The sequence below is a fragment of the Zootoca vivipara genome, chromosome 12 (genome assembly GCF_963506605.1).
Source record: "Zootoca vivipara chromosome 12, rZooViv1.1, whole genome shotgun sequence".
Lineage (NCBI taxonomy): Eukaryota > Metazoa > Chordata > Lepidosauria > Squamata > Lacertidae > Zootoca > Zootoca vivipara.
In genome coordinates, this window is record NC_083287.1 from 35865371 (window position 1) to 35892124 (window position 26754).

Consider the following 26754-nt stretch of genomic DNA (forward strand, 5'->3'; position numbering starts at 1 on the left):
GAAAAGAACGCCTCCCTCAGCCACTCACGTCCGGAGCGGAGGATGACGTCACTCTAGCGGTCCCGCCCTGCCCCTTCCTCGTCCAAAGGGAAGCGGGCACAAGACCGCAACGATACTAGTCACTTCCGGCGCCTTTTCTGCCAACAGAAAAGGCTCGGCTCTGGCGCCCCTCATATGGCGCTGCTTCGCACATAATGTAAACGGTCCGGGCGGGCGTATCAGCTTTCACCGTTTTTTACCGAAGAGCAATTGAAATCAATGACCACGACTAAAAAAAAAACACCACCCCGTCACACTCTGGGAGGGTGTGCGCATGCGCGGGAAACCGCCACCCTTATCCCAGTTTCGGCCTTTCGTCAGCGGCAGTCGTGGAATGTACGTCCTGCGTACGCGGTGACGTTAGCGCGCTTGCGGAAAGAAGGCTCTCCCGCCGCTGCCGTGGTTGAGAACAGGAGGAGGAGGAGGCGGGGCGGGGCTTAGGCCCCTCCCACTTTATCCGCCGCGTTGGCCACGAGAAGAAAGAACCGACGGAAAGGAGGGAAGACGCTCGTCAGCAGCAGAAGCAGCGGCGGCGGAAGAGGAGGTCGGCGGTTTCTGCTGGCCAAGTCGGGATGGGCTTGATATTTGCCAAGCTGTGGAGCCTTTTCTGTAACCAGGGTGAGTAGAGCGGGGCGGCGGCTGGGGCTGTAGGGGCACCTGCACCTGCTGCGCCGCCGCTCCCGGGGCTGCTGCTTTTGCTGCTCCGTGTGGCATTTTTGCCGGGAGGGTTTCGTCTCGGGGCGGGCGGGAGGGTTTCCTGGGCTTCCCTTTAACGGGGACGCGGGGGGGGGGGGCGGACGGACGACGACGACTCGGTTGAGGTAGGGCAGCAATACCGCAGAGGAGGGGAGAGGGTCGTGATCGTAAGGAGACCTGGGGGATGTCTCAGTTGTGTCTGTATTGCTTTGCATTGGGTGGGATGGGGGGGGGGTATTTATTTGGCCCTTTCTCCCAAGGAAGGAGGGGGCATCCTTCATGGTTCTCTTCCCCTACCCACCTACCGTATGCTCACAAGAGCCCTTGGAGGTAGCTGAGGCCGAGGAGGAAGTGTATGACTGGCCACTCGGGGTCTTTTTTGCGGGGATCTCCCATGTTACGAAGGTGTACGAAAAAGGCAAGAGTGGCGTTGGGAGAGGGGACCGTTTTTATTTATTTATTTTGACAGGGCGAAGTAACAATAGGGTGAATACAGTAAAATGGGGTAAGTAGTGGCCTTGAGAAAGGAAAGAACTGTGAAAAGTTAACATAGTAAAGTTGGGAAATTAGGGTAGAGGAGGCTACTTGCTGTGAGTAGGAGTATCCTATCTGTCTGTTTGACCAAAGGTGTTTTAATATAAACAGGGCAACAAGGGCTGGTTTTGAGTCAGCGGGAAGGTGAGGTATGATGAATAGGTATGATGAACAACAGGGGTGAATAATGGGGAGGCCAGGAAGTCAATTAGCCTGTGGATTGTAAGATGCTAAGTGCCAGCAGATTTCAACTGGTAGTATACAGAACCTGTGAACAGGAATGCGGAGAAAAGTTAAAGTTGGAGTTTGGGTTTCCCCCCCAAAATGTAGAGAAATTCCGTTGAGTTCCTCAGCCTTGGCTGTTGGTAAAATGCTGTGCAGGAAGTAATAAATTTGTGTTAAAATGTTGCAACGTCTGTAACAATTTAGGAACCAACTTCTTTCATTTTTCTTTTGTGTTGCTTGAGAAAACACCCTGTTTGAATGCATTTGCAGAGAACAGTCATATTGCCAGCTGACCCTTTTTCCTTCTCTCTGTTCAGATTTGCAAGACGTATATGCTTTGCCTGCATAATAAATGCATCTGTGTTCTCCAAGGCATGGTGGTTACTGCTGTTTTTATACAACAGCAATCTGTTTTAATTTTAAAAACTCCAGCAATGCAGCATCTGCCTTGCATTCTTTAAGCTAAAATAGCATGCCAGATATATACATGAAGAAGCCATTCTGATGTCGTTCCTAAGGTGTGGGGGTGGCATGCAAAGCTGCCTTAGTGCATTCCTTTCTTAATGGAGTATCTGTTAACATTTTATGAGGCATAATCAATAACTCCACTACCTTGAAGGTACTGAATAAAGAATTCACACAAACATATATTGTTTTAATTACATGGTGCTGATATTGAACCTCTGAGCTAAAGAAACTAACAGTGGTTTCATGTAACAAGAGCTTGATGCAACAGCTATCATGCAAGACTTGCTCATCCCACGGGTTTGTGCAAAACCTCTTGCCCTGTGGTTGGCCACCAGTGTGGGATGAACTTCATGAGGTTCTTTCTCACTTAAGACCTGCTGCTTGGATTTGACACCACGTAGAAACACTCAACAGCTTCCATATGCAGACCTAATGTGCGCACCACTCTTAAACTACTGCCAAAAACAATACCTGCTTGGCAGTAGTTCATTCTGTAATGGCTTCATTGAAAGACTGGTAAGAATAGCGGAAATGGTGTGGAGAGTGACAGTGGTAGGTTGTCTTAGCAAAGATGCATCTTTGCAAGAGTTGCACTGGGGAAAGAGGGAAGACCACTGAGCTTGATAGCTCACAATCTTATCTTTATCATGGGCTGCTGAGGCTTGGAAAGGTAGACTTCCAGGGAGCTACTCTTCACTCTTTATTTGCCAGCTTTGGCTTGGTTGGTAATGAGCTCATGGGCTTCTAAGTAATTCATACTTGCTTTTCAATGACACCTGTTGACTTTGGAAAACAGCCATAGAGGCATCATTGGCTGTCAAAAGACCACTGTTGTTTTCTATCCTAGATACATTTTCCAGTCTTTGTGGGGAGGAAAATGTTCAACGTGTTTGGAGTAACAAGGATGGGGTGGGGGCTCACATCTAGTCGCAAAACACAGCAAAATTAATCTATGGGGAGCCAGAAAAGGCTTGCGGGGATTGAGTTCTTGAAAATATGGGTAGAGGTTGTCTTACCTAGTTGATATGGGAAATGCTTATTGATAGCTATCCAGGTGGTCATATGAACTACTACACCAAGAAAAATCTAGAAGCATCATTGTATTACACTTTCAGATCATCTATGGTATTTGATAACCTCAACTTTACAGCATCTTACAACTGTTCACTATTATGTATTGTAGAACACAAAGTGATAATTGTGGGCCTTGACAATGCTGGAAAGACCACCATTCTATACCAGTTGTAAGTATTTTAACAAGATAACATTCATTCCTTCAGATATGATACTGTTCATAATTCAACCAACACTTGGAGCAGGGTTTTTAAGCACAAAGAGAACTTGGGACGGCCTGTCTGTCAAAATATTTGAAATTATCCAGCTTCAAAGGTCTAGGAATCCTGTTGTCTTTGAAGCTTGAATTTTTTTTCAGACTTGAGCGGATAAATGGAAGCTTTCCTATGATCTTCCAGTATGTCAGACTCTCTAATTATAAGTCATTCATAAATGCAGAGAGTTCATCAGCCATCAGTCAGCCCAGCTATTACCATTTGTGGAAGGATAAAATCTTGTGGCTGACATATCACCTACTTGGGTTATGGTATAATGTGGGCAATACAATGTTACTTCACTATAGTGCAGTAGCTATTATAACTGTCAGAAGCTGTGGCTATAAAAGTGGCAAACAGGTAGCTGGCTGATATTGCAGGAGGATATAGATAAGCTCTAAAAAGGAGGGAAAAACCAGTTTGGTGGAATCTTGTTAGTTATTATATAGCTTTGCTAATCATGTTACATATAGAATGCTTTGCATTATGTAACTCTAAGCAGGGTGGATAAAAATCAATGATTTTTTAAAAAGAAAGCAAAATTCAGATTTTTTTTAAAAAAAATTAAATCATTTTTTTAAAGGGGATTTTTTTAAAAATTGCTTTTGGAGGAAAAATCTTTCTATTTAAGTTACATTATAGTCCAAAGGCTATTCATCAGGAAATAAGGATTTGTTTAAGTTTTTCATGTGTGCTAAAACTCAAAGTTTTTTTTTAAGTTTAACCACATCAGTTAACAAACATGGATACATATGCTATACTGTAATGTCATTGTTTTGGTTAAATAAATTGCTTAAATTGTTATTAAGGGAATGATTATTGTTCTCCTTCCAATAAAGTACAGCAGAAAAGTTGTCCAAATATAAACAGTTAACTTACTAAACCTCACAATAATTATTGATCTATATATTTATAATAGTATAACCAAATCAGTAATTTTTATATAACTGTAAAAACGACTCTGAAAATTTATTATTCCAAAAATGAAACCTTCATCTGATTGTAAATATTAAGATTATACCAGCAAGAATGAGTTTTTCTGTAAAAAAAAATATTTAAATCAAATCCACCCTGACTCTAAGGGTACATTATAGAATGCAATATATAATTGCTTACCATCTTACTAAAGGGACAGTTAGCTTGCTCTACATGTTTGCGCCCATGGATATACAACCATATTAATAAAAGGCAGGATTGTTAACACAGTGAGCTGGCAGCTCTCTTTGATCACAGATATACCTATTCATCTTGAGAGGCAGCTGTGAGCTCACTGCCTGCCTTCCAGATCATCAGAATCTTTTTGAACAGTTACAAGCACACACATGTGATCATATGGAAGAATTTCATGAAAACCCTAAAAGCTTTTTCTCAAGAGCTTAAATTTAAATAAAAATAAAGAATGAGCATTTTCAGATAAATTCTGATTGAGCTATTTTCTGTACAGTCTTCTTTTAATCAAAAAACAGGAATTGTTTTATGATGGCGTATTTCTGTATGGATGACCTTGATAAACATTCCACTTTTTCACCCCCTTTAGCCTGATGAACGAGGTGGTCCACACTTCTCCCACTATAGGAAGCAATGTTGAAGAAATAGTAGTTAAAAACACCCATTTCCTCATGTGGGATATTGGAGGACAAGAGTCTTTAAGATCGTCCTGGAATACCTATTATTCAAACACAGAGGTATGTTGATGCTGTTCTTGATTTAGGCAACTCAAAAGACCCAGGACTGTGCTGGCAAATGTGCGTGACAATTTTCTGAGGGTTCCATCCACCTTGGCCCACGAGGCTTAAAGCAAGATCCGAGAGAGAGGAAGGGAAGTAGCTGAGGAGAAAGCAGTAGAAAAGTTTTTTTTTGTATTAAGCCTCTGAGAGGCTTTTCAGGCCATGGGAAATGCTCCCCTTTCCTTGGCCCACCATAAGAATGAGCTCTTGGTGTTGATCTCTGGTAAATATGAATGATGGGGTTGAACTGGGAAGCATTCCTGACTCTTTCTAGTGTGCCTGTGTGGAAGCAACAAGGATCCAGACACTGCTTTTGTTGCTATTGCCATCTTGTTTTATTGAGCTCACTTTCCCTGCCCTGCACTGCCTCAGACAGCAGTAGGAAGTTAAAAGAATGCTGTGTACAGGGGACTCCCCACTTACACAGGGGAGCCCGCCCGCATAAGCAAAATATGTGTAAGTAGGGAGTTTGAAAGTTGTTGGGGGTTTTTAGTGGCTCCCCCCCTTTTGTTTGGAAGGGTAGGAGCCAAGCGAGAGTGATCTAAGGGGCAGCAGATACTCCCTCCCCCCCCCCTTCGTCCTCAGTCTCACCAGGAAGGGCAGAGAAGCCACACAGCTGAGCCCACTGCAGGGAACGGCTTCCTGCCCATCAGCTGTTGAGCGGGGTGGTGCAGCAGCAGCAGCAGCAGCAGCAGCAGCAGCAGAGAGGGCTCCTGCATGCCATTTTGGGTTCAGTGCCGGAGCCAGTAAGCTTTTTAAGACAGGAACCTTTTTTTGATATCCATATCCACTATGGAAGCAGAAGAGCACCCCCCCAAAAAAAGTATCCACAAGCTCTGGGACCTCAGAGAGGCTGGAAAAGTCGTGCAAGTGAGACCTGCTGCAAAGCGTCTTCCCTGCCTCTCAGGTGATGAGCGTGGTAGCGCAGCAACAGCAGGAGCCCCTGCATGCCATTTTCAAGCCAGTGTTTGAGCCCTGCTCCTTCATAATCTAAAAGAAAAATCCCTCTTCGGGCTCTAGGGAGGGTCTTCTCACAAACCACGAGAACTCTCCAGCTCTCTCTCACCATTTCCAGGTTTGAATCACAACGTTTATTTCCCAATGATCATGCGCAAGTTGAACACATGTGTGCCTATATAGACATTTTGTTGTAACACAAATGTATCCTTTCATTCAGTCCTACCTTACTTGGAAACATGGTGGCTACTTTTAGCTTTTTGTCCACCTTTTTCTCTCTCTCTCCACAGTTTATTATCCTTGTAGTGGACAGCATTGACCGAGAGAGACTATCTATCATAAAAGAAGAACTATACCGAATGTTGGCACATGAGGTACGATATTCTATATCCTGTGTGCATTCTAAGAATACATACAATGGTTGGGACACGAAGCATTGCCCAAAATATTACACAAGTGGAAATTGGCAGAGCCCCAAGGTTTGCTACATCTCATACAGCAGGCACCCCCAAACTGTGGCCCTCCAGATGTTTTGGCCTACAACTCCCATGATCCCTAGCTAACAGGACCAGTGGTCGGGGATGATCTGGAGGGCCGAAGTCTGGGGATGCCTGCCTTACAGTGTGAAATATTTATTGCCCCTCAGGAGCAGGCGGCCCGGGGGGGGGGGCACTTCCCTTATGTAAATCTAGTGCCTTTTGCTTTTGAAACAGCATATTTGGATCCAAGCTATTCTTTTTAAAAATAGCCACAGAAATGAAGAGCATTAGCTAATCTCCACAATCCTACACATTTTTACTAGGCTTTTGAGTTCAGTGAGACTTCTACCCAGGACATTGGGTACAGGATTGCATCCTAATTGGATTTTTTTTTTAAAAAAAAGTCTAGTACTTGTCTCCATATACATCATAATGAATTCTGATTTGGTTGGCTTTAACCATATTCTAGTGTTGAGACTAGTGATGAGAGTTGATGCTTTGGAAGGGAAAGCGTAGCAGGAACAAATCTACAACCTATGCTTAGGCAATTGGCAGAATTGCAACTAATGCAACCTTAAATATAGTGGAAAATATCTATTTTTGCTTTTTTAAAAAAAATATCAAGGATTATGTAGCTGTTAAGGCCATGGAAACATAAATTTTCTAAATACATGTCATTTACAGGATTTGCGGAAGGCTGCAGTTCTCATCTTTGCAAATAAGCAAGATATGAAAGGCTGTATGTCGGCAGCTGAAATTTCCAAGTACCTCACCCTTAGTTCCATAAAGGATCACCCGTGGCACATTCAATCCTGTTGTGCGCTAACGGGAGAAGGGTAAGTTATCATAGTGGCAAATAAATGCTTGTGTAACAGAAACTGGTAACTCGTCGGAAAGTATTCACGCTCGACAGGAAGCCATGGGTTAGCACAGGAATACCCAATGTGCTGCGCTCCAAAAGTCTGAAAGATAGAATGAGCCCAAGCAAAACCTCAGGCTCATGTGCTCCTTCTACTGATCTCCAAAAACTTCATATCCCTCACAGTATTCCCAGGTAGCTTTCAGAAAGGCCTCCAATTACCAACGTGCATTTGAACACACAATTTGTCGTAGTAATAGAAGTGTGGTTTTTTTTCCCCCAGCAGCACGCTCACGTTTATTTGATTCAAAATATTTTATTTTTTTTAAAAAAATGTTTTGTAAGATGGTTTTAATACTTTGGTAACATAAGCAGAGAAAAGCAAAAATTGGTGACACTTAGCATAGTGATTTTGTACCCTGTATGTTTATTATTAAGACTTGGGTTTTCTTCCCCTTTTTCAGATTGTGCCAAGGCCTGGAATGGATGACTTCCCGAATAGGAGTAAGATAACTTCTTTTCTGGAGTCAAAGTGACACTTTCCTATGGACAAACTCATTTGCGGTACACTTGGCTGCTGAGGCAGCAACAAATTTAACTTAAAACTTCTGAAACCTCCACAAGCAACACTTGAATCAAGTGCAGCTGAACTTAAACTCAAAAGTATTTTTTAACATTTTTAAAATGCACTAATCTTGGATGGATGAACAAGTGGGACTATATGAAAGCTCTCCTATATAAGCTAAATGACTGCCTTGTAACAATTTGCCATTGAAAATGCTCCTTATTCTTGCTGCTTACGGTAATAGCCTCTAACATAGGTCGGTCTCCTTCCTTTCCTGTTTCTATGCTGCAACAATTAGCTTTAAGAATCCTAAGGTTATGGGTACTAAAGTCAACGTGTTTCCAGGTGATCGGGAGTTCAAATATTGATGCACACTACAGGAATTCTCTAACATTGAAAGTTATTTATTTGCTGTTGTTGCCTTTTTGTTTATGTATTGCATTTTATGACTTGGTGAACATACACCTTTTTTAAAAGAAAAACCTTAAATTGACTGCTAAGTGTTTTATATATTCGGTTTACCTGACTTTTTTGTTTGTTTTTGTTTTTAGTAAATCAGTGAATATGCTGCATGTTGGCAAGGGGGACAAATTGATTGCATTGTGTTTTAGCAATGCAGGTTTGAATAGGGGAAAGTGTTCAAATAAGTGGAAGCATGTCTTCTCTAACAACATTGTTTCGTAATAGTGCGTGAAAGCCAAACATTCAGCATTGTATTTGTTATTTTCTGTATTACCTAACCTTCATCCTTAGGTGCCAAGGAGCATTGCAACCATTTAAAATAAAGCAGTAAAACGGCTCACAATCACAAAAATAGGATGGGTCCTACGAAGTATACATCTCAGGGTGTCAAAGGCAGATGAGGAGTTATGTCTTCTGCCCCAAAAATGTATAGTGAAGGAAGGAGGGAATTCCACAACTTGGGGTCTGCCACAGTGGATGTGCTCCCGTAGGCCACTGCACCCCTGTCTTAGGGTGGTTGAAGTACGCCTCTGCCAATCTTAACATACAAGAGGATCTGTAGAGAAGGAGGTGGTCTTTCAGATATCTGGGCCTGAGATCTTTAGGGCTTTAAACACTTAACATGAGCACCCTGAATTGGACCCGGAAACAAACTGGCAAACCAACGTGGTGTTTTTAAGGTCTTGTGTGAAATCTAAATGGAACCTCAGCCAGTAATCTGGCTGCTGCATTTTGGACCAGTTGTTTTCAAGGGCAGCCGCACATAGAGGGCATTGCAAAGATCCAATCTGTAAGTCTCTAGAACATGGAGTGCAGTGGCCAAGTCATTTCTGTGAAAAAGGGACTGTAGATGGCGAGCCAGCTGGAGGTGGGAAAAGGCACCCCTCGCCACTGAGGCCTCCAGTAACGGGTCTCAGTCCAGGAGCACCCCCAGGCTGTGGACCTGCTCCTTCCAAGCAAGTGCAATCCTTTGGAAAAGCCACATTTCTCTGGATATTCCGCTTCTCGTCAGTGAAGTTCTACAATCGGATTCTGAATGATTGTGGCACAGAAACCGTTTATTTGAATTGCGTATGTAAAGTATGCACACACCTTGAAAAATGTGTGTGAGGCCTAGCTACATCTCCATTGGAGAGAATTAGAGCAAAAAGTACGCTTGAAAATAACTACTCTGTTGGCACAAATTGAACAGGCTTTTCGACAAAAAGCATTAACTAATGCATTAAAGTGGTTTGCTTCGTCGTCGTCCCCACACCAAGAAATCACTGTACATTTTTCAGTAACAGTCTTCTGTGGTGTTTTTAAAAACCATTTTGTCTGCCTTCTATAATGTCAGTTGATTCCCCTCTCGGTTGATTTCTGTCTTAAGCCAATGCTGGTGATCTGACACTTAGCATTACATGAAAGCTCTTGTATTCAGTACTTCCCTGAAATGCCAGACAACTTCAGAGGCTGCAGAACAGCTGCCCTTTGTGGCTTAACTTGTGTGTGGAGTGGGGTAGAAATACTGCATTGCAACTGGGGATGAACTGGATTTCCATTGGGTTCATTTTTCTCCCAGTGAAGGTGACATACTTTCGTGCGCACAGTTTTTTTCTCTCCAGGCCGCCCCCCCCCCGGGGGGGGCAAATGGTGTTCTGTAAGAAAATAACACCTCACACTTTGGAATTGTGGTCTCCCTCAGCAATTCAGTTTGAAAGCAATTGTTGTTTGCCTCTGTTGTTGGAATGTGTAAGGGGTGAACTCGTGTCAGTTTGCCTTCTTTCTGTTCAGCTGTAGCATGCCAAACAATGGTACAGTAGCTTTCATCACTGGGCTTGTCAAAAACAAACAAACACATGCAGTGAGATCTGGGCCTTTTTCTCTTAATGGTGTCAACTCCTTTGACTTGCACTGTCGAATATAGGCACATGTTCCTGTAAAATCAGATGTGCAATATTATATTTGCTGAAAGCCACACGCGGCAAGAGTTAGAGGTATAAGCTAAGCATCAAACCGAAGACCTTGGTTGGGATTAGATTAAGCTGCCTTATATGTGTGATGCTCCTTGTTCCTATAGCCCAGTATTGTTGACTTGGGCAGGGGTCTTTCTCATCACCTGCAACCTATTCCTTGTTTAAGCTGGCAATGCCTTGGGTTGAATTTAGGACCTTCTGCATGCAAAGCATGTATTCTGTTCAGCTATGGTTCCTCCCTGTGTATGTTTTCATATCTACTGAAATATATTTAGAACTTTTTTCTTAGCATCTTAACTAATACATTTCAAATGAAGTCTATTTCTGATCTTAGTCCCTGGTCATAAAAAAATAAAATTCTTCAGGGATGTTTGTGCTAAATTGGAAGAGATTTTTCTTTACTGGTACTACCTGTCTGTTGAGAATACCATGATTTTTCCAGTTTGTCCTGCCTTCTTCATCTTGGCTTTGCTTAAGAGCTGCACAGGAACTGTGAATTTACCATTAGGCAAGGAAGCATTCAGTGTTTAAGCTGTACTTATGATGCCACAGGGTTTGAAAAACATGGCCCTTTTTGTCCAAAATAATGTTTTGTCATTTGATCACTCACATGGAAGTGTGGTTTATCAATCTTGTACACTTTTATAACAAATGATCAGCATGGTATTGCAATGTAATTATTTTGTTGGGGTGAATTAAAGTGCTTGGCTGTGTAAAGCAAGACTTATGTTTTTTACGCTTACAAATACTGCTAGTGCAATATTTACTCTGAAAAGGGCAAGAAGAGAAGTGGGGACTGATTTGCCAGTAAAAGAGCTCTGCCAGGGGGCATATATACAGTAATTTTGCATGCATGTAAACTGGCTCTTTGGACTGGAACCGTTACATCTATTTTTAACTTTGGTGTGTTGCAATTTGAATATTTCAACGGTGAAAAATTAGTTGCACCATTTCAATTGAAAAAAGAACACAGAACCAGCATTAAGGAAAAAAAACATGATGAGGGAGAGTGGAGATGAGTGCTCAATTCTGGGCTTCTCAGTAAAGAGAGTCTAATTCCAGTTTTCGTGGCCTGATCTCACAAACACTCAGGGCTATTTGAATGAACAACCTCTTGCCTACAGAACAGGGACTCCCTCAACTCAAATCCCCACTGTATCAGTCTGCCATATCACCCTGGCAAACTTATGGCACTCTACGTTTTCACCATACTGCCCTTCCTGTGTGACTCTAGGACACAAACTATCCCCTTTTCCTTAAATAAGTTTTGCCCTTTTCTGAGTCTCCACCTCTGTGAGTTTTAATACGCTGCTGGAATAACCAAGACGATACTCTTTGGCACAAAAAGAAGATGAATTTTATTTTCTTGAGAACATAGGTTTTTCTTTTCTTAACGATGCATAAGTTTACAAGCTTAGTTACAGTTATACATTAACTCTGTCAGACTTTAGCTTCAAGTTATCCTAAGCCTAACCTAAACCACCACTATCCTGGCCCCACAACCTTCTTCCCTCTTCTTCACCACACTCTTCCTCTTCCAACTGCCAAAATTTTAAACCGGGCACTGTCCTGCCTCCTAAAGATGTACTGTCAGTTAAGCTGGAGGTGGATTAACTCTTTCTAATCCAGGGTGTAATAAATCTTCCATCCTGGGGCTAATCCGTTACACCCTCCATGAATTGGAGGGATAACTTCTAAGAACATAAACACCTTGCTGGATCAGGCCAAAGGCCCATCTAGTCTAGCATCCTGTTTGCACACTGGGTATGTGAAGCCTGCAAGCAGGACATGAGTGCAATATGTGAATATGTCTGATCTTTTAAAGACTATCCAAGTTTGGTGATCGTCCCTACCTCCTGTGGGAGTGGATTCCATAGAAACCTACTCTATTCCAGTAGGGTGCCTGTGATTCCCCCTCCCCCCCCCAATGATTATGCCTCCAACTTGTGAAGGGCAACTGCAGTGGTGGGTAGAAATAGCATACTAATCCTTACTCTTCATCATCCCATGAGGGATTTATAATGTCTGACTAGGGCTGAAGTCCAGCAAGAATGCCCTTGTGTGATAAAGAATTAGCCGACAGTGCTTAATTACCAAAGCTTCTCTTTAGAATACAAGCTTTTGTAGAAATGATGCTTAGCTTGTAAGCTGGACAATGTGACTTAGACCATTGGCCCACCTAACTCATTATTGTCTACACTGGCAGGTAATGGCTCTCCAGGGATTCAGATGAGGGACATTCCCTGAAACCTTCTGCATGCAAACTGATGCTCTTCTGCATAGCACTTTTTCGTTGATCACTTGGTAAAATTCTGGAGTACATCAGAACTTGATCTAAGAATGTGTTTGAAAAAGGATCTTTTTCGTCTTTTCTTTTGAAAGTGTGTTATGGTTTTATTTTACACTGCGTATGTCAGAAGGTGTTTTCAAGAGCTAAGAGGTAAAGCTGGAGAGGTGCTATATCCAAAAATGTACACATCTCTGAGTAGTCCAGATAACTGAACAGATGTGGGACCTTAAACTGATCCTTTCCCCGCAGGGTGGACGAAGGACCTTCTAGCACTCACTTGGTTTTGTTGCTGCTTCAGTTTTGTAAAGTTTAAGGTTTAGAGTAGCTTTATCTGACACCCAAAAAATAGTATAAACTTTTCCATTCCAGCAAGGCAGCATGAATTTGCCAGTTACTGCAAGTGCTAGTTAACCGACTGCAATCTCAGGTACGTCTTTTTAGAAGGAAGTCCTACTGAGTTCAGTGACGTCCCTCAGGTAGGGTAAATGTTTGTGCATTCACAGCCTTAGTCTTTACACTGGTAGCGGAATGACTGCCTGTGCTGCGTTCCATAGGACGATGTGCTGTCTCAGAGACAATTTTACATATTCAAGCAACCTTTCCCCATGAGGGTAATGGAAGTGAGTTGGCAAGCCTTTGCTCACACCATGAATATCCTGCTGTATGTGTACTTGTGGTGTGCATGTGTTTCATCTTCCAACCTTAAGTACTGTGGTGCTGCTTCAATAGCTTAAACGCATGACTTAGAACAGGCATCCCCAAACTTCGGCCCTCCAGATGTTTTGGACTACAATTCCCATCTTCCCTGACCACTGGTCCTGTTAGCTAGGGATCATGGGAGTTGTAGGCCAAAACATCTGGAGGGCCGCAGTTTGGGGATGCCTGACTTAGAATTATCTAAGCTGTATGTTTTTTCCCCATCTTGAGGACTACCATGGCAAGGAATTGAGGAAAGCCCCTTTTTATCGTGAGCCAAATCATTTTAAACATGGTAATAAGTTACATGGTGCTTAGTGGCTTATTTTTAATAGAGGGTTATGGAATCTCTGGTTTTCCATATGTTTTCGGACTGCTGGGATAGCTTAATTGAAAGAGCATGAGATTCATGATCTCGGAGTCACCAGTTCAAGCCATCTTGGGCAAAAAATTTCCATCACTGCCAGACCATTTCCTCTTGCCCCTTCAAGAGCTTTTGCCTGGCTAGAATGTTTCCTTGAACTACAATGATGCTTGCCAGGATGGAGAAAGGAAGGAGTAAATAAATTGCTTATTTCCTGTGTGGCTGGGATGCAGGTGAAGATGGAGTGACCATCATTGATCCATCCATGTTTATGCCTCTAGCAAATGGGTCTGTGTGGGAGTGTGTGTCTCAGGTTGAAAAAAAAAAAGTTCCCTCACCCCAGTCCCACACTGTAGAATTCACCCATTTTGTAATTATCAAACAGCCACAGGCTGTTTCTGGCCTTGGTATGTTTGAGAAGAAAGGAAAAGGACAGTTGCCTTAAAACTTTACTGGTGCATGACGCTGCTTATAACAAACTAACAAACTGGTATAAGAATATTAACAAATACGAATGAGGTCATAGTCCAAAAAGGTTACAAGGTGGATTACTAATATATGACAGGTTAGTATCTTTCAGAAATGATTAATGAAATGGTGGAGATAAAGAAGAAACTTCAGTTCATAGGAAATTTGGGCAAGATTGGGCAGCGTCTTCCAGAGATGGGAAGCAAGTTGGGTGTTTCCATGTGCATGCTTTAGTTATGCCTACAAAGACAAAGCTTGATAGAGAAACATCGCATCAGATCCAGAAGCAAAAAGCAATAAACCACATCAGTAAAGAGTAGTTTTACATGATTTAGTGTCAATTGCCATCTTGAGAGAAAAGTTTCTTGCTGCTGTTACGAAGCAAGAATATAGAACAATTAAGTCAGAAAAGGTGCAGCCTAGTAGTTTGGGTCTTGTGCAACTTTCATGAATGCTACTCTAGGTTTTGGGTTTTTTTAAAGGGAAAAAATCTGCTGGGTTGTGAGCACAACTCTAGTCAATGACGGCACACAGCCTTAAATACCAGTGACAGTGCTGCAACAAGAGAGGAGAGAGGCGTGCCGCAACACAAGCTGAGTGACTAGACAGTTTTTCCACCCACCCAGTGGAACTCGGCCAAAATGTAAAGGAGGCGCCCCAAAGCACGTGTTGCTGTGTCATGTGCAGGTATCGTTTCCCATGCCACATTTTTTAAGCCATTCTCAGCTTGGCCATGCAGCCGCAGTGACCAGCTCACAGGGCTAGCAATGGCGAGGCAATGCTGGCCCCAGGCACTGCGTGGAACTTAGCATCACTGCTTGGGGTCAGGAGCTGTCCGTGCCAGCACTCAAGATGGTGCTTGGCTGGGACTTTTCAAGGGAGGAGATGAAGGAATGTCTCACCAGCCATGTCAGGTTAGTGATTCGAAAAGCGTAATGCTGGTGGTCAGCAAAAGAGGTTTAAAGACTCTCTCAAGGCAAATCTTAAAAAAGTAGTATAAACACTGACAACTGGGAAACACTGGCCTCTGAGCGCTCCAATTGGAGAACAGCCTTTACCAAAGGTGTCATGGACTTCAAAGATGCTCAAACTCAGGACGAAAGGGAGAAATGTGCTAAGAGAAAGGCACACGGCAAACCCTCACCATTATCAACTCCCGCCCGGAAACCTATGTCCCTACTATGGAAGGACAAGTGGATCCAGAATTGGCCTCCACAGTCACTTACGGACTCACTGTTAAGACTGTCTTCATGAAAGACAATCTTACTCAGCCACGAGTGATAGAAGAAGCAGAAGAAGAAAAAGAAGATGAAAGTGATTTGGTGCCTACACTCCCAAGCCTAGCTAGAGAGACTGAGAGTGGGCGCTACTAATTTGCATGCTGTGCCACAGGTGCTGTTCCTCTGGCTGTTGCTACAACTCCTCCTCCTGCCGCTGCCGCCACCTTCTCCTCCTGCCAAGCTCCTGCCACTGCTTCCTTAGCTCCTTCTGCCTACACACATACACAAAGTTCCTATTTCCCCCCTTTTCCATCTCCACCAGGTTAGATGCAAAAGGTCAATCCCCACAAATCAGTCTACTTGGAAAGGTCTGCCAGTGCCATGCACTGCACAACTAGGGATGGAGCAAGAGAATCAGCCTCCCCAATGATCAGCAATGGCCTACCAGGGCAAACAACAGACCACTTGGAAGGATGCTTATGTCACCTCCATTGTTTCTGGCTTCTAATGTAAGAGCCCTTCTCTACAGCAGTCAGGAACACTCATGGCTGGACTTAAGAGCAGGCAGAGAGATGTGAAAGGTGTATTTTGGACAGTGAATCAACATGGAGAAACAGGAAGCATGATGTATGCAGAGAGGCCCTATAGCTCAAACACCCATGCCTTTGAATAAAAAGGTAAAGGTAAAGGGACCCCTGACAGTTAAGTCCAGTCACGAACGACTCTGGGTTACGGCGTTCATCTCGCTTTACTGTCCAAGGGAGCTGACATTTGTCCGCAGACAGTTTTTCTGTGTCATGTGGCTAGCATGACTAAGCTGCTTCTGGCGAAACCAGAGCAGCACACAGAAATGCTGTTTACCTTCCCGCCGGAGCGGTACCTATTTATCTACTTGCACTGTGACGTGCTTTCGAACTGCTAGGTTGGCAGGAGCTGGGACCAAGCAACGGGAGCTCACCTCATCGTGGGGATTCAAACTTCTGACCTTCCAATTGGCAAGCCCTAGGCTCAGTGGTTTAGACCACAACACCACCTGCGTCCCTTTATGCTTTTGAATACAGGAGCCCTAAAGTTCAATCCCCAGCATCTCCAGCTATAAGGATCAGGTAGCAGGTGATGGGAGAGACCTTTGTCCAAGGCCCTAAAGAGCTGCTAACTGTCAGAGTTAGACAGATAGTCTTAACATCGCAAAAACCAGGTGCCTGTTCCTGTTCTCTTATCGGTTTAATGTTAAATGTCACTCTGAGCGAACTAGCAGGTTCTTCCTTTGCGGCAGGAACATGAGTGAGATGATCTTCAGGTTTCTTACAGGTCCCTAATCCTGTGATATTAATATGTTTCAGGATCACCACTCCTTGTTTTATAGCCCAGAGGTATGCTGAGGATTCCATCCAGTTCAGCAGCTTCTATGGAGTTTGAATGCTGCATCTTGGGCTTAAATTGCCTTATTGCCTGCTGTGACCTCGAGGTGGCACTAAAGGACTTAGCTATGAAATGTTGGAATTATACAGCACCAATTTAAAGGCAGTCAGAGGTACAGGGTGGGAGTCATTCACCTTAAATTAAGAAAATGTCAGTGGGCAAGACTGTAATTTAAAGGGAGGGGAAGACTGGATAGGAGTACCCACTAATTAATGCTCTGGGTGTAACATAATTTATAGCTCACTTTTCAAAATGTGCATATATAACATACAAGCAGGACCTGCCTACTTGTTGCAGTTGATTGCCAGATGTGTGCTCATGTTCTGTTTCACCCAAACACAATTTGGCAAATGTGTTTTAGGTTCCTACTCTCCACACTCCTATGTACCACTTGAAAATTGCTCTGGGTCTTAGTAGATCACTTAATGATTTTTAAATATATATTTTTGCCATGTTGTAGCAATAGTAAAGCAGTACACTAGATTAAAGGTAAAGGGACCCCTGACCATTAGGTCCAGTCGTGACCGACTCTGGGGTTGCGCGCTCATCTCGCATTATTGGCCGAGGGAGCTTCCAGGTTATGTGGCCAGCATGACAAAGCCACTTCTGGCGAACCAGAGCAGCACACGGAAACACCGTTTACCTTCCTGCTGTAGCGGTACTTATTTATCTACTTGCACTTTGACGTGCTTTCGAACTGCTAGGTGGGCAGGAAATGGGACTGAGCAACGGGAGCTCACCCCGTCACAGGGATTCGAACCACCGACCTTCTGATCGGCAAGCCCTAGGCTCTGTGGTTTAACCCACAGTGCCACCCACGTCCCTAGTACGCTAGATACTCTTACGATTTTTAATTGCTTCCTTTATTTTATTTTTAATTTTTATTTCTTATGTTGTGTTTTATTGTATTATAATAATTCTATGGAATAGAATAAAACACAACACAATCAAATACAATATAAGAAATAAAAGACGTGATTGAAATAGAACAACATATTAATATGAATATTTGATGTGATGGACTTGCCATCTCCCACCCTTAACCACAAATCTGCAGACATGCTGCGGATCACCGATGGTCCACAGACCACACCCTGGAAACCCCCGAAGTACAGAATAGCTGAAGATGGCACCATGCACACACACTGTTAACAAAGGTTTTTGATCCTGTTTGAACTGCCTAGGATCTGCCAGATGTGGAGCAATTTCTGCTCCTTGCCCTGTGCAGCTAACAGCGTTGGATGCATAAACAGACAGACAGATGGGGCTATCCAGGAAGCCCAACTTCTGCTGGCCCAAAACAGTGAGGGTGCAGTCTGAGACAGTGGCAGACAATGCTGCCATAGTACGAGAGGCAAGCTGAGCAATAACTGGGGCAAGTTGAGGTGGGGACGGGCCAGGTACAGGATCTGTGGTGGAGCACAGCAATCACAGACACAAACATACACCTCAGTGCAGATGCTTCAAATAGACAGTTCATGAGAACAAGTAAGGTCTTCAACAAACTGTTGTAACATGGAGCACTCTTGTTCAGTATCCTAGTCAACCATTCATGTCCTCTTCCTGGGATGGGAGAATATGTGTCTTATTTCAACTACACATACTTTTGGCTTAGGGGTACTGGAGACTTGACCAGGGTGGCAGTGATCCAAAGGCTTCCCAGAGTAGGTATAAGATGTCTTATGTATTACTTGTCACAAAACCAGTGACTTCACACACCTGTGTGGTTTGAATGCTAGAGAAATGTATGAAACACATCACTTGAATAGAGAGGCAAAAGGCTGGCATTTCTTACCAAATGCTAAGAAAAGAATGCCTAGAACAGCATCAGTCTTGATGTGTGGTGGAACTAAACATAGGTTAATTATCTCCATAATTTCTGTTGCAATTTGTAGAACACATTTTCCTTTAGCTGTCTAGACATTGCATTAGTGCTATACATTACCATTCTGCAGGTGCCAAACACTGCTAATTTATCATTAAGCAATTCAGTATTTGTCAATAGTGTTTACAACTGCAGAATACTCAGCAAATTCAGTAGGTGGCATTCAGTGCTTTATCCAAAAGAGGGATTTTCTATTGCCTTGAAAGGGAGGTGCAAAGATGACAAAAGGGAGCTTTCATTCTGTACTGAGCAAGTTTCTTTCCCCCTCCACATCCATTTCTACTGATAAGCTAAGCTGCAACCTTATGCACACTTACTAGGGAGTAAATCCCTTTGAGCTCACTTCTGGGGGGGGGGAGACATGTATAACTAAGCTGTGAGCATTTGTTCACTTTGGTCTGCAGGTGAACCCAGTTCTCTGGGCTCAGGGGTTTAATTGGACTTATTTGTAGGAATGGAAAGTTTCCTTCTGTCCTGTGAGTTACCACATATCACCAGCTCAATTCAGTTTACATTTAAAGGCAAAACTAATTAAAGGCACTTTCTAAAGCAGTATACAAACAGATGTAGCCATCCTTCAAAAATCAATTTTCCCCTAATTCTCAAGCTAAGTAATGTGTACAAATATGCAAATACCAAGATAAAACTTTGCATAACAATTCACAGATCAATGAAAATAATGTACAAAAAATGTTTTGTGTTAGGGGAAATATGCCAAAATGTGCAGGCTAGGCAAAATTGCATGCAGAAATGTGTTTATTAGGAGAAAAGCGCACTAAAATGCTGGTGAATTTTCATGAGGACTTTTAAAAAAGAAATCGCAAGCTGGTGTGGAAATGCAGAGAACTGAACTTCAAATTGGAAAAATGAGAAACAAAAATTGAATTATGCACCTGCCCCTATACCAGTTTGTGCTGGTTTCATAAGAAGCACAAAAATGTGTGTGTGTGTGTGAGCCCAAGAAGGAATCTGCTGCACATTCTTTGCAGAATGGGCAAAAAAGCACCGTAATAGAGTGCAAAGAAAGAAAAGGAAAGAAGATGAACTTCCTTGCCAGCATATAAAAGTGGAAAATTCAGCATAAGCTGATTTGTAATTCATGCAATGACCTTTCATACACTGCAGTTGTATGACATTTTCTCTCAAAGCAGTTTTTATTCTCTATGTATGTAGGCATGAGAAAGAAGCGGGGAGCTGGGGAAGAAAATGCAAGCTATCCCTTTGGATGAATAGGGGACACAATAGCTCACAAGTGTGATGCAGGATGTAAACAAGTCCCAAGAACTAGCCTGATGCAGGATATAGGGGCACGTTACAGCGGCTCTCATAGAGCTTATTCATAAAATGGCACGTGGGAAGACAACTTACCACAGGCATCCCCAAACTTCGGCCCTCCAGATGTTTTGGACTACAATTCCCATCTTCCCCGACCACTGGTCCTGTTAGCTAGGGATCATGGGAGTTGTAGGCCAAAACATCTGGAGGGCCGCAGTTTGGGGATGCCTGACTTACCACAACCCTTTTGCAAGAATTGGTTCTCGGCCCATCATTATCTGATGACATCCTGGTTTCATCACATTTAGGTGCCCATGCTACTACTGTTTAGGCTAGTTTGCAGCAGCATGCAATCTTCTCCAAAAACCACTGCATGATGGTGCCTTCATGATTTCTGCAATACAAACCAGCCATGATGAGCAGCCTCATCTATGTGGGCCAGACAAGAGAGACTATGTGACACTCAGGAGGGTACTGTGTAGTTCTGGGGCCAACGTTTCCAGGTGATGGGGGAAATATTCTGTCCGAGATGCTGGAGGACAATAAACTGACCTCCTCCTTCTTCTTTTCCATTCACTTCTTTTGATTTTAAAACTCTCCATGTGGAGCTTTCCCATAGAGAAAGCTGCGTGGAAGTAGCCACCCCCTTGACCCATTGTCATGTATTTTAGCCACCACTTCCCAGGGACTCACTTGGACATGATGTCTCTTTCTTTTTAACATTCATATGGATTGTGGACTGGAAGCGGTGACTGTCAGTGTGTCATGCCGAGCCAAGCAGTACTGTACTTCCTCTACACCAGAGATGGGGAGTCTGTGACCCTCTAGATCAGGCATCCCCAAACTGCAGCCCTCCATATGTTTTGGCCTACAACTTCCATGATCCCTAGCTAACAGGACCAGTGGTCAGGGATGATGGGAATTGTAGTCCAAAAATCTGGAGAGCCAAAGTTTGGGGGTGCCTGTTCTAGATCTTGTTGGACTACAACTCCCATCATCCCTTCCCATCGGCCATGGTTGCTACAGCCAATGGGCATTGGAGTACAACAGCAGCTGGAGGGTCACAAGTTCCCTATCTGTACTCTATATCCTTGGATGCATTCATGGAAATGTACCATGGAGGCTGTTCTGGAGTGTCTTAACCAGGCTCTGCAGGAAGGCTAATGTTGGAGTATGGCAACATCTGGACAAACTGGAGGATGGTGAAATTTGGGCGAGTTCGTGCTTTTTCTCTTTCTCTTTTCATCGCTTGCCAGCCTGACTTTCTATTTGTCTTTGTATCTCCTACCTGATCCTTTTCCTCCCTCACCCTATTAAATTATAAAACTAGGAAGACTTGATGAAATAAAGTTTCCAGCAGGTGTTTAATATGGCAAGGGCTGTGAATAGGCAGGGGCAATCTCTCAAGTAAACTGGTCCCAGGCTGTTAAAAGACTTGGAGGGGTTGTCTATAGTTTGGGGATTTCAGTGAACAACTTTCTCTTTTAATCTCGGATGGTAGTCTGTTCTCAGCTACAAAACATATGTATAGAATTGTTCATTATCTGCAAAGCAAGAAAATGAACAATATGCAAGAAAAACACAATATAAATGTAAATAAACATCCATAATTCTTTCTTTTTTTAATGGAGCGAAAGCAATTCTCTGTTGAAGTATTTTTAAATCTCTTCTTCAACACGAGCTTTTTCTGCCTCTTAGCAGGGAATTGCTCCCAAACACCCACACAGCTCCTCCAAACACTCAACCCCAAAAGTACAATAAAAGTACGATAAAAATTTTTTAGTCCTAGACATGTTGTGGTCCTACTGGAAGTTGCTTCTAAAATGCCACTTCTCTGCCATTTTTTCTCTTGCTGTGGCTTCTCTTAAGGGAACGCCTCAGAATAATTCTATCATAACATTTTTTTCCCCGCAGGGAAATTGCCACTCTTCAGTCGTTGCAAGACTAATGAAAGGAAGAGGGAAAATGTGGACCTGTGATAAGGCATCTACATCCCTTATGTGTCACTGGTTCCAGTGGAAACTTGCATAGATTCAGGGGGAAACCTTGGACATGTTTTGTGTTAGTTACTCAAATGCACCCTCTTCAGTGAAATGTTCTTGAAATAGCTTTGTCCATTAGGACAAATAAATGCATGTGATAATGAAATAATATTAGTTCTGTAGTAGTAATAGTACCCACCCTTCACCAGCAGGTCCCTGGCTGGGTTACAATTTTAAATTCTGTATTAAAAAACAAGCTGACCCTGAACGGGATGGGACTCACTGGAGCAAAATACCACCACATCATCTTCTGTTTTTGTCTGCCCATGGCAGCCATTTTGTGCTGCCACCCACAGCACTTGTAGCAAGGTATGAGTACTGGCACCTCAATTTGTTTTTACTAAAAAAAGAAGAGAGCACAGGATATATTTGTTAGTTAACTACATTTCCTCATATTTTCCAGCACCTTTCTAAATTTGAAGCAAAACATCAGTTTGCATTTTCAAAAAGAATCAAGATACAGTTTTTGGGCTGTGTCCAAACTTAGTCCTACTTGGAGTAGGTGCACTGAAATCAAGTTAGATCCAATCCAGTGGTTTCTTTTATTTTTATTTTTCTAGCAAGATGCAGCACGTATTCTTTCTGTTAGGGGGAAAACACGCAGTTGCTATATATTCAGTTCTTGTGGTTTTTTCAGACAAACACAGAATAGGGATGGAATGTATGGGATGGAGTAAGCCATCATAATTTATTGCTTCAATGATGCCCTCTAACAGAAATGAGGGCTGCCTGGTGAAAATCAGTAAGCCCCACTGGACACAGTAGAGCAGGCATAGGCAAACTCGGCCCTCCAGATGTTTTTGGACTGCAACTCCCATCATCCCCAGCTAACAGGACCAGTGGTCAGGGATGATGGGAATTGTAGTCTCAAAACGTCTGGAGGACCGCAGTAGAGCTTACTACTATGCCTGCAGTAGAGCTTACTACTGCATAAATATGCCAAGGAGTGCTCTTCAGTCCTATGCACTTGCATAGGAGTAAGCCCTATTGAACACAGTAGGATTTACTTCTGGGTAAACATGTAGAGGATTGCACCATAACCGAGCGCAACATTGGCTTGTTGTTCTGCGTATTCACTGATGTTCCACATACAGTACTTTATTTTCTGTCTTCTGCATTAATTCCTCCCATTTCTTTTTGTTTTTTGCTTACTTTCCTTGGACTTCAGGTAAAGAAGCATCTTGTACTGGTACGAATTATATGTACTCTGATCCTTAATAATTGAAGACGATTGCTTTCCTTCTAATTCAATTGCTGCTGTGACCATTTCATCCAGTCAGAGAGATAAAGTGAACAGTAGCCATTGATTTTTGCAAAGCCTCCAAAAATGTTGCACTTATCATAATGATTAAGCCAAATGTAGATTCCTCTGCTCCTCCCAGTAAGAAAATAAATCCTTTGAGTTTACTGAGTCAGTGTTCTCTAGACTCATTATTTTGTAAACTCTGTAATTTGTAGTGATCAGCATACTTCCTAACGGCTGTAAAATTAAGAGCCAATGTTACCACGACAGAGGCAAACCTGTTTAGTTTGACCCTGGTCTGCCTCAACCATGTAAACAGGAACTATGGAGCATGTCCACATTTCAGTGCAACCTTTCCTAACCTGGTGCCTTCCAGAGATTGTCAGACTACAACCTCCACCATCCCCAACCATTAGTCATGCAGATTGGGGATGATGGGAGCTGGAGTGAAGTGATATTTGGAGAACCCTAGAGGAGTGTTTAAAAAAGTAATTTCTCCCCCACAGCTGCAGTCCGAAGTGGTGCATCCTATTCTCTCATTTCAGAATTCTACCACTGTTTTCCCACCTCATTCTGCTGCATGTGAACTGTAGGACCAGGCCTTGGTCATTGTGGGTGTATCCATCTGGTGTCCCTTAACTGATGGAAGGAGCCCATCAGTTGAACAGGAAGAAAGGCCATTTTTGGTGACTCCTGCCCACCCGCTGATACCCTCTGCTTTAGAGGATCCCCCAACACTCTGGAGAAGATTTGGATGCTGGGGGACTGCAAGAAGGAAAGACAATCTCAGAAAATTGCCTCCCTTCTCATTTTGCTGACCAATGCCTTCTGCCAGCAGAGAAATACCAATTGAATATCTGGCATCCATATATATTCCATTATTAAGGACAATAGGGCATGTTGTAATATTTCTACTTTTACCTCACCATTTTCTTCCCTCAACATGAGTGAGATTTCTTCCAGGGTACTGGTTTCAAACTGGGTTCTGAAGAGCCCCAAAACATTTTCCTCAGAAGCTTATTACCAGTGAGATGATTGGCAATGGCGTATATGTTTTCTTGAAAGACAGTTTACATCCTATTGCTGGTCTTCCCCTCCAGGAACAGGGAAAGCAGCAACATAGGAAACTGCCTTATACTAAGTCAGGCTGTTGGTCCATCTAGATCACTATTACTGACACTGACTGGGAGTCTCTCTCCAGTGTTTCAGATAAGAGTCTTTCCCAATCCCTGGAGATGGTAGGGATAGAACCTGGAGCAAAGCAGATCCTCTTATCACTGAGCTATGTCCATTCCCTCTGAAAACCCAGTGTTGGGTGAGTTCTAAAGTTCATCCTCACAGTGAGGCCCAACAGGCCCAATCAACATAAGCATAAGCAGGAGGCTTGTTGTTAGGCTTGTTGGTGTTCCTTAGAAGAGAAGTGTTCCCTAAAGCTACAAAATCTGAAATACGAATGTTTTCTAACAGTGAAGACATTAGACTTCTGTAGGATACCTACAGTTAATGTTTCCAAGTAACCTTCTCCCTCTTGATTTTGTTGATGAGCATAGCTGCCAAGTTTTCCCTTTTCTCACGAGGAAGCCTATTCAGCATAAGGGAAAATCCCTTTAAAAAAGGGATAACTTGGCAGCTATGTTGATGAGTAGTCTTCACTTTCAGAAAGAATGAACACTATTTCAGAGTGATGTGATAAGTGCAGCAGTTCATGTTTCAATGCAGAAATCCACTCAGTTTCCTTTCTTTCTTTCTTTCTTTTCTTTTCTTTTCGTAAAAAATAGGAATTGTACTGAATTTGCAGTCTGAATAAAAAGTTAAGGCTGCAATAATTCTGCACACAGAGAGCACGGGAACTTCAGACAAAGCACTCCTAAATTAGGCTAATATATGTGTTTCGTTCCAAGGGAGCCAAGCAATAAAATCCTTGAAGCAACCATTACCATAAGGTAATTGACTGTATCTGCAAGTTAAACGTTCCAAGAAAGAGACAAAGTTATATCCAACTGACAAGGTCAGCTATCACCTGTCTGCACCCCCAATGGTGAGTGTTACTGTGAGTAACTTTCAACTCAAAATAGCAAGCAAAACTCGGAAGGTTTTTCAAATTACCCTTTTTACATACTTCAAAATAAACAAATGTAACAAGCTTTTATTGCTATGTAGGCCCGTGCGATTAATTGCGGCCCTGAAGTCTGACCTTCATCTTCACACACCTGCTGGGGCATTGTATGGGGAGTTAACCAGCACTGAGGACCCAGTGTGGTTCAAGACCACTGCGACTGCGACCACTGATGACTTGAGATGGCGAGTGGCAAGCACAGCCCTCCAGAACTAGGGCCGAGAGCTGTTTACCCTTGGGGACCCCTTAAGGGGAGGTCCCCCTTATTATCTATATACTGAAGCCTAGGTGGAATGGTGACATGTCCTCTTAAAATGGCGGCGTGTCCACCAGCCTGTTCCTCCTCAAGATCTCACTAGGCGTTGAAAGATGAAGAGGCCCTGATATCTTGTGGGAGGGTCGCCCTCTCCCTCCAGCCATGTTTTCCTTCATGCAACCCTGCAAATCATTCAGTGGTTTCAACAGGTTTGCTGGACCACAATTTACTGTATACTCAAAGGTTTCTCCTGACCACTAAAGGGCCCAATGATCTAAGAGAAGTAGATGTTACTATTTTTAAGTGCCGTTGAGTGCTGTAATGATCACTTACAAAGGCTACTGCAATTCCTGACCCGTAACCCAGATGTTTTATTTTTTAATAAGTTCAATTAATTTTTCAATTATCTGGAATGAGCTAAAAGAAGAGAATGGAAGCGGGGGATGAGACACAAGCTACTTTCAGGGAGATGGAGAAGACTGTCACGTTTTAATTAGTGAGGGCTCCCTGTGAGGCAAAGCTGCCTTGGAGACATTTTCTGAAGAGGCTGCCTTAGCCCTTGCACCAAGAAGATGTTGTCAGGATGATAATTATAACAAATATACAGATAGAACTCCTGGATGCTTTCAGACTAAAGAAGCATAATGAAACAGACGTGATAACTGAATGAACTCTCAGCTGACCCTCCTCGCTCCTTCTAGCAGGTGACAAAGGCCTCTGGCAGTAAGACAAGGGGAATTAAAATAAGAAAAGCTTGTAATAATTAGGGAGGCCAGCAGGGAAATGGCTAAGACCTTAATTCTCTATAACACTCTAAAAAGACAAGAAACAGCAAGGTGGAATTACTCAAGCAGCTTCATAAAGTACATTTATTTTGAAGTTTGCATAATGCCTGTTAAGGTGCATTTCAGAACCATGGTCCCTCCATTTAGCCCTGATGTCGTTGGACTCCAATTCCCATCAGTCCCAGCCAGCATGGCCAGTGGCTAGGGATGCTGGGAGCTGAGGTACAACAACATTTGAGCCATAGACTCAAATCCCTGTGCTAGAAACTTGTGCTCACTGCAGCACAGCTCACCTATAAAACAAAGTTGAGATCTGGTAAAGGTAAAGGTACCCTTGACCATTAGGTCCAGTTGTGACCAACTCTGGGGTTGCGGCGCTCACCTCACATTATTGGCCG

General features: G+C 43.1%; 2 protein-coding genes across 2 annotated transcripts in view; one reads left to right on the plus strand and one right to left on the minus strand.

Annotated features, from left to right (window-relative positions):
* Positions 1-26754, minus strand: part of NSUN6 (NOP2/Sun RNA methyltransferase 6) — a 93327-nt gene that overhangs the window by 38777 nt on the left and 27796 nt on the right. The window lies entirely within an intron of this gene.
* Positions 147-13592, plus strand: ARL5B (ADP ribosylation factor like GTPase 5B). Its single transcript, XM_035129868.2, has 6 exons — positions 147-657; positions 3146-3206; positions 4828-4975; positions 6265-6348; positions 7138-7289; positions 7777-13592. The coding sequence occupies exons 1-6, from the start codon at positions 612-614 to the stop codon at positions 7823-7825; spliced, it is 540 nt and encodes a 179-aa protein (XP_034985759.1). The 5' UTR covers positions 147-611; the 3' UTR covers positions 7826-13592.